Source organism: Notothenia coriiceps, unplaced genomic scaffold (genome assembly GCF_000735185.1).
Source record: "Notothenia coriiceps isolate Sejong01 unplaced genomic scaffold, NC01 NC01_scaffold00031885, whole genome shotgun sequence".
NCBI classification, from domain to species: Eukaryota; Metazoa; Chordata; class Actinopteri; order Perciformes; family Nototheniidae; genus Notothenia; species Notothenia coriiceps.
This window is the reverse complement of record NW_011364586.1, coordinates 474464-482773: the sequence shown is the minus strand read 5'-3', so window position 1 is coordinate 482773 and position 8310 is coordinate 474464. Positions and strand designations below refer to the sequence as shown.

The 8310-nt window shown below is 44.4% G+C and overlaps 2 protein-coding genes across 2 annotated transcripts in view; one reads left to right on the top strand and one right to left on the bottom strand.

Annotated features, from left to right (window-relative positions):
- LOC104960528 (pyruvate carboxylase, mitochondrial) overlaps positions 1–8310 on the top strand; it is a 251396-nt gene that overhangs the window by 163969 nt on the left and 79117 nt on the right. The window lies entirely within an intron of this gene.
- Positions 2118–8310, bottom strand: part of LOC104960521 (leucine-rich repeat and fibronectin type-III domain-containing protein 4-like) — a 35351-nt gene continuing 29158 nt past the window's right edge. The window contains exon 7 of the mRNA XM_010788602.1: positions 2118–4906. Within this exon, the coding sequence (XP_010786904.1) occupies positions 3580–4906 (1327 nt within the window). The 3' untranslated portion in view covers positions 2118–3579. The remainder of the gene's footprint in view (positions 4907–8310) is intronic.

Here is an 8310-nt window from a genome sequence, read left to right as displayed (position 1 = left end):
TTGTGGTTAAAGGATCTTTTTTCTTCCCAGTAATAAATTGTGGCAAAGTACTTACGTGACAAAAATAACACTAACTCACACACAGAACGAGCACATTCAGCCGCAAACACACACACACAGCCGCAAATACACACACACGAAAAAAGCCAAACACAATGACCTTCCTTCCATTCTCTCCCTTTCTCATCATCATCTATTTGTCCATCTCTAGGTCTGTCAGCATTCTCCCCCCNGCATTCCCCCCCCCCCCCTCCCCTCTCTGTATTTCTCTCCACATCTTCCACACTCCATTTTAGGCTTTTAGCAGTGTCTGCAAAGCGCTTAATAGAAACTGAAAACACAGTAGAGATAGGTATAGATGGACAGAATGATATTTAGGGACATTTTAAGAAACCTTCTGCCTTGATTTCTCTTTTCACAGATGTGAGGCTTTATTTTGCATAAGCATTGCTTTTGATATTTAAATGAAACGATAATCTTTAATGCTGATGCTGCTGATCTTTCTGGGAATAAGCATCAGTGTGCAGCTTAGAGCAGCATTCAACCCCATTTTAGCCTTATGCTTTTGAATCCATACAACTCCCAGTGGAAGTATTCTGGGTACATCTACTGGGATGGGAACTAGAGGCAAACCCTTCACATCAAGGTGGGATTATATTTCCGGTAAAGCCTGGGGAATGTTTAGGATTCCCAGTTAGAGATAGATGACGCAGGGATAATGTATGAATTATTCAATGTTTTCCTTTACTAGTTCATGTTTTATATACTGTTGTCTCTCCTCCTGCTCATCTTTATGTGTAGAAGTTCAATCAGCTCTGTTTAGTTGCAGATTGCTGGCAGATAACCCTTTGGTTTAGCTGCTAAATGAGTTTTTAACTCAGCTGCAGGGAGCAGCAAAAGGCTCTTGTAATGTTTTACATTAGAAACCAGCGCGCGTAGTTGGTAATAACAAAGCATCAGAATAGCAATCCATTAGTCTGACAGCTTCTTCTTTCCTTCTATTTCTCAATCTGTTTGTTGTCACTTCAACATCATTTCCTATTCTGTGTCATATCAAACCGGTTCTGTTTTTAGTCTTATTTACTCACATCTTTTAATCTTTTTAAATGCATCACCATCTGTTCCCGGGACTATTGATCTCCCTCTATTCCTCAGTTTGACTCTCTTTTAAGAAATGTTTTTATCATTGTCTCGTGCTGTTTTTAATTACCTCGAGACGGTTTACTTCACCCTTATCTGCAAATCAAGTCCATTGACTGACAGGTAAACAGCTTCATTTGTTCCTCTCAGACATGCATGCGCTAAAGCTTCTTTGACTCAGACGATTGCCTTAAGTTTAAAAGATTTCCATCTAACTCATCTTAGCATTTCTCTCCAAACCCAAAGAATTTTCCTCCATCTATATCCAAGTCACTAACATATTTATCATTTAAATAACACCTTATTGTCTTCAAATCTGAGTTAGAAACATGTTAATGCACTAAACAGTGTCAGGCCTACTGTAAATTATTTTCACACATACAGTAAGTACATGTGTAAACACACACACATAACACACGTTGCTGTCTGTGTTAAAGAGTCCATCTCTGTTCCATACATGTAATTTTTATTTATATCAAGTCCAGAGAACAATATTGACTTTGGCAAAATGAAATAAAAACAGAAAGGAAACAACAGTAATGGTTAAAAGTCATTATTATCATTTATGCAGTTGGCTCTGTTTTATAGGCATCTGTTTCTTTGTGTGTGTTTTTCTTTTGGTGTATGTGTAATTGCTAGTTTTTGTATCTTGTGCCTTTTCCATATCTGTTTTGGTCTTTCTCTGCCTAGTTATGTTGAAAATGTTTTAGTTGTAGTGATGAAGACTTTTTGTCTAAAACCAAAAATCACACATTTTATATTTGATCCTAACATCATTCCCCAGAAAACTTTGAAAAACAGAAACACATGGTGCGACAAGTAACATCATTTTATATATATACTATATATATGTACTTTTCTCTCTGGTAGATGTTTTGAAGAGTCTCTGTGGTCTGTGCCGTCGGATCAGTCGTCCCATATAAGTTTAACAAAGTCTTGAAGGAGAGTTTATATCGTCATTGGCTTCCATTCTGTCATATATTTTTTTTGTCTGCTTCTTCCTGAAAACATTCACTTTATGGATTTAAATTGAATCCATGTGGCACAAAGGAGTCTGAAGTCACAAAAAATGAATTTGTAAATCCCCCTTTAGCGTTTCTGACCATGCTACATTGCTGGAAATAGTGATTTATTCTGGTTTGGGTGAAAATGATTTTTAAACATTTCACTCTTACTTCACTTTGGGTGGACCACAGCTAATGTTAAAATGTATTCCATTCACGACATGTCCAGAAAGCGCTAAACCTCATGAAACACAAATGGAGTCTGGCTGAATAGAATGCCCCTTACAAACGTTCATATAATGTGCGCACACTAACTCAGACACACACGCACACACACAGAGACACAGACACACACATACATCCTATCCCTGATCCAGCAATGCATGCACATGTATGCATCCATGAGCCTTGTTCATAGGTTTTGGTCCATTATCATCCGGCAATATGATTCTGGCCTTTCAGAAACGCGCACACGTTCCATCATGCCCCCGTCTGCTCCATTTTGTAATCCATATCGACTCCATTGTAATCCCAATGTCTTTCTTTTAATAATGTCTGTGCTGCACTCGCTCTTTCCAGCCAGTATCGATTGATCATGTCCAATGCGCCCGGCTCTGTATTTATGCTCCCATAATCCACAGGCACGGCCAGCCAAAATCATTGTCCGGCCACAGAGGACACATAAAAGTCACATTCATCGTATTTTGGAAAAAGAGTTTTCAAAATGGCCGTCAGCAATAGAGTCCAAAACAAGATAACAAAGCGGGGACGTGTCATCCAAATCTTTTTTACCGTTGTAATTTGTCAGCCAGGTGAACTACCGGTGTTATTGTTGATCCGGTGTAAACCCTGGTGGTGTGTTGGGGGGGGGGCGGGCCCTGGAGAGTTGAAGTGTTAGCAGGAGTCTGCTTCTATTAGTGTACAGGCTTTACTGAGATCCTCACGCCATCTCTGCTGAATAACCTTTGTTCTGTTGCTCTATTGATGTGTTCCCCTTTAGGACTATGCCTCTCCCTGTGACTACACTCTGTCTGTTCTTACACCTGTCACTCTCTTTGTCTAGAGTTTTGTTTTTGTATTCTTCCTTTCTTTTCTATTTTGTATCGTTCAATTTTTCACTGCCTACAGTTTTTAAAGGCCATGGTAAAGCACTTTCTTCTACTTTCCCCCTTTTCATGCCATATGTCTCCCCAAACATATTTTTCCACCTCTTATGGTCAGGTGTAAAGAGCCTTGAATCTTCACCTTTTTTATTTACTTCACAAATACGCCTCTGAATTTCACTCTTCTCTAAACTCACCACCTTGCTGCACTCATCTCTCCTGTCCTGCTCCCTCAATGTCTCCCATGACTCGACCTCTTTGCCCTCTTTAAATCAAATTCTCTCACCGACCCTTTCTCCCTCCTAACTTTTTTTATTACATTCCCAAACGCCCTACACAACACTTTCCTCGAGTTCTTCAGCACTCCTTCCGTCCTTCCCCGTTAGCCTCCCCATGTCTTTGATCGCTTTCCCGGCAGTGATCCCAGTGTTAGAGTTGGAGTTTGTGGTGTTGTAAGCGTGGATATACCCCCTCTGGAACTCGCAGTGCGCTCCGTAGCCCACGCCGCTCTCCTCGTCGCTGGTCGTCGAGGAAGTCGTGCTTGTCGTTGAGCCGCACTGCACAAGCATCCCATGGAGAGACTGGCTCCGCCGCGTCCAGATCACGCTCAGACGCTTGGCATAATTACCAGCAACATAGCGCTTGGCAACAGTCGCGGCTGCATCAGCAGTTGCTAGGGCGACAGAGGAGCCCATGTCCAGCGAGTGCCGCCGTTTGCTGACGGTCCCGCAGGCGGGGCTTAGCGGGGACAGAGGGCTTTGGTAAGCCTGCGAGGAGTTCCATTTGTCCCGGCTGCGGGAACTCATTCTCCAGTCCAACAGATCTGAGTCTCCCAGGGGGGCCGCCAGAGAGAAACTGGCCCGAGTGGTGAGTTCTCGCTCCAGACGGGGCCTCGGGCGGTCCCTCGAGTGGGACAGTCGGGGCAGGGTGGAGGAAGGGGAATAGTACAGGGGAGTTCTGTCACTTTCCGCCGTGTATGGCGGCGCCTTGTCCAGCTTTCTTTGCCTGACCACCAATGCCATCTCACTTGCCCCTGTTGTCGTGGAAACTACCCCCCCGGCTGAAAGAAACTGCTCCAGGTTGACTTTCGGCTTTGGCCTGGGCTTTGGAGGGGGTTTTGGCAACAGAGAGGAAGCAGCATCAGCCTCTTCCTTCTCTTTCTCCTTCTCCTTGTCCTTGTCCTTCTCCTTGTCCTTCTCCCCTCCTCTCTTTGACGGCAGCCCATTGGGCAGGACCACCATCATCACGTCCCCAGATCCATTCGATTGGTAGCACCCACCACTGTTTCCCCCTTTGTCCCCGGCCCCTCCACCCTGACAGCAGGCCCCTCCCCCCGCCTCTGTGTTCCCGCTGTGACATATCATGTGGTCGCCATGATTGCAAACGCGGTGGCGAACCATGAGCGCGACGGTAAACACGAGCAAGGTGACGACAACCACACCGCCAACCAATATGGTGAGCGTCCCGCCCAGGAAATGGGCATGTAGAGAGCGGCATGCTGGGTAAACATCCTTAGTGGAGAACGTGGCGCAGCCCAGGACTTTTGTCGCCGCTAGTGATGTGATTGTGTCATCGAAAATGGCCAGAACACACAGGTTATAGTCCGCACCGGAAACCAAGTTCTTCAACAGGAAGCGATCACTGGTCGATGGTAGGATTCTAAAGAGGGATAAAAGAGAAGGAAAAGTAGAGCTCAGTTAAATAAACACGCCTGCTGTGCACAACATCTGTAGGGAATTGCAAAATATCCGCAGCCTCGCCTGAATATTCTGACTATTGTGGAACCAAGGAGAAAGGGCTGAGCATTGGAAAAGAAGCAGAGGAAAGGAGGGGTGAAAGGATGGCTTGAAACAGGCGCAGGAGTGGATACTGCAGGAGGGGAAGAGAGGCAAAATGAGGCTATTGATGGAGAGCGCGTCTAGGGAACATGAAAAGAGAACTCTGTCTGCTTGTGTGTGTGTGTGTGTGTGTGTGTGTGTGTGTGTGTGTGTGTGTGTGTGTGTGTGTGTGTGTGTGTGTGTGTGTGTGTGTGGGCCATTTTGTAGGACTTCACAATTAAAAGAAAAGAGGCCATTTTAGGTTTCCCAGTCAGGGCTGGGATTACAGTGAAGCTTGGACATTATAGGACGCAAATGTTTTGTCATCACAAGGCATCGATGTGTTTGTGTTTTACTGCAAATGTGCTCCTGCTTGTGCCTGTTATGAGTGAGTGCATGCGTGGGATAATAAAGAGAGAAGTGATTCGCATGTGTCCTCATTGTAAGTGTTCGAGCAGCCGTTAAAACCAACAAACAGGGGAGAGGTGAACAATAGAGAGATGGAGAGGGGGGGGGGCAATAAAGAAGTGGTGATGAGGCTATTATGTAAGTCGTATGTGCTTGTCTCAGTGCCTCTGTGTGTTTGTATTTAGGACCCACCAGAATAAAATGTGAGTTATTTTCATGTCAGTGGGTTTGTGTATGTGACATGGTTAGGGTGGAGTGTGTGTGGGAGACTGTAGCACCGCTCGAGTGTCTGTCGCTGATGGGGAGGACTTTGCCCTCTGACGTCCAACCCTCTCGTGTGGGCAAGTGTGTGTTTGTGCCGCTACCATGAATATTTTTTCAGAAGTTTCCTTTTTTCCTTTCCCTCTTTATTTGTTGTTCTCCGAATGTGCTGAGAAGAGGCAGAGAAAGAGGGGGTCTTTCTCTGCCTCTTCTCAGCACATCAGAGGGCCTATTTGTATCGTCTGTTGCAAACCAGTGAAGCTCCCTTCCGTCTTGAGCTGCATCCTTTAAATGCAATCTAGTGTGACTGAGACACCAGGGGGGCTACTGCAGAAGCTCCCTAACCTTAGTCTGTTTTAAAATGCATTTAAATAAAGAGACCAGGAACGAAAACAGCTCGGCCTACTTCTTAGTTTTCCTTTAGTGTTCAACTGGGTGTCATTTAGCTGCTAGTAATAGAAGTGAAATCAGTCTGAGAATTCTCACAGACACAGTTATATCAGCGTTACAGGAATAATTGGATTAGGTGTCTTTAATAATGCTAAATTAGCTGGGAAACAAAAGAGGCAGCCTGCTCAATGCAAGCCAGGAGGCAGAACTATGAATCTGGGTAGGTTACGTAAGAATATTGAACACTGATATTTACTGCCTTCTCAATGCTTGAAAGTGAACAGAATTAGAATGTTCTGAACAGACGCCCAGGATATCAACTTTTGCACAGGTATAATTTAGGATTAAAAGTGTGTTTGTTTGATTTGTTTCAAAGAACAGCGTGTTGCAAACTCTGTTTCGCTGCCTTAGAAATTCTCCCGGAGTGATTGGAATAGCAAGCGCTGGCACAGAGATGCCTCCAAACTCCTCAATCCTAGTAGATTCTGAGTGAGCTCAGATTTCATGACCAGACCGCTTCCTTGGATCCACGCCCCACACTATTAGTCATCTCTTCTTTTAGAAGAACAAACACTGACGTTGAATCACTGCAGACTCCAAATTAAACTGCTAGAAACGCTGGTAACCATTCTTACTCTTGAAATTGTTTCCTTCAATTTACTTGAGGATGTCATGCAGCTCTGTGAAATGATGGACACTGACTGCATGTGCCTAAAACTTCAGAGTAATAATGAAATTGGGGGGAAAATAAGCAAAATGAAGGTTTTGAGTATGGCTTTGATATGCATCTTAAGTCATGTAATAAAACCAAAGTATTATAACCAAAATATGGGCAATCGTTCACACAATTGAATTGAATTGCAAAGTCCACTAGTACTTACATAGTAGGTGCGCAATCAGATATCCCACATGAAATATGCAATAAGCAACACTCACAACCTCTGTTTCTGAATCAGAGGACGTGGTTATATTACAGTCTTATGAAAGGGGCCTGAGAAATATCACAGTGGTGTCGGTTAATCCGCAGCCTGTCTGTGTAGAATTGATGGAGCCCGCGAGGCGCAGACTTGACCATCACTGGGGAGTGGTGTACTCAGCTGAGGGCCGGTTCCTGCAACATTAAAAGGGTTTTGATTCATAGCCGTGTTGATGCGCACTGGTTCCTCGTGCCCTTTCCTTTCCCATCTTTACCCTGGTCGCACACTGCCTCGGTTTGATTAATATTGCAGATGTACTGCTGCATGCTTTATTGGACTGTAAAAAACTGAAAGAGAAACTGCATTGCCAAAGTCTTATATAAGTTACATTTGTGCTGAACCCCTTTCCACTTCCTGATAACATGGTTGTGGTATGAATGGATTTATCTATATGCGTGAAATCTAACTGTTCTCCATTGTGTGACCATGACTCACACGCACCTTGAGAAGAGCCTAGAGTCGTTTTGCTAATCCTGTACCCCTTCCTTTATTCCCTCAATCCCTTCCTCTATCCCTCTCTTCAGCTCCTTTCCCTGGATCCATCCTCCTTATTCTCCTTCAATCCATCCTTTATAAACAGATTTCCTTCTTTTCTCTGATCAGCCCCTCACCCTTATCTCTGCACGTCCTGTGCCCTTTTCATCGCCCATCCTGTCATTCCCTAAATCTGCAGCAGTGCATTCCTTTTCTCTTCCATTCCCGACCCTTTTCTCTGCACCTTTTATATCATTTGACTCCAGTTCCTCTGCACCTCATCTTTCTCTCTCTTTATTTTACGTCCTCTGTATATCTGCAGCCAATCAGATCTCCTCGCTGCAAATCCTTCTGTTATTCTCACCGGGCTCTATCTGACCCCCAAAGCCTCTCCTCTTTTTATTTGCAGTCACTGTTCTATATCTCTATTAGCCTCAGTTATAACCATGTACCATTATTTAGCATCCAAGGTCACTCCTACTCTCCTCCACCGTCTCCTCTTAAGCTGCTCCTCCTCTCCTCTCTTCCTTTATCCCTGTCAACTCTCCAACATCTTATGTCCCCCCCCCCCCCCCCTTTCTGTATATCACCACTCTCCTCCTCCGCTGCACCACTTCTCCCTCCATTATGCGATCGTGAATCACCTCTCTTGTTGTTTTTGCGGAAGAAAAGGAAATTCACTGAAATATACATGCAAGGCCAGATTCGCCAACACATGCGTCTTTGATATGCTTTC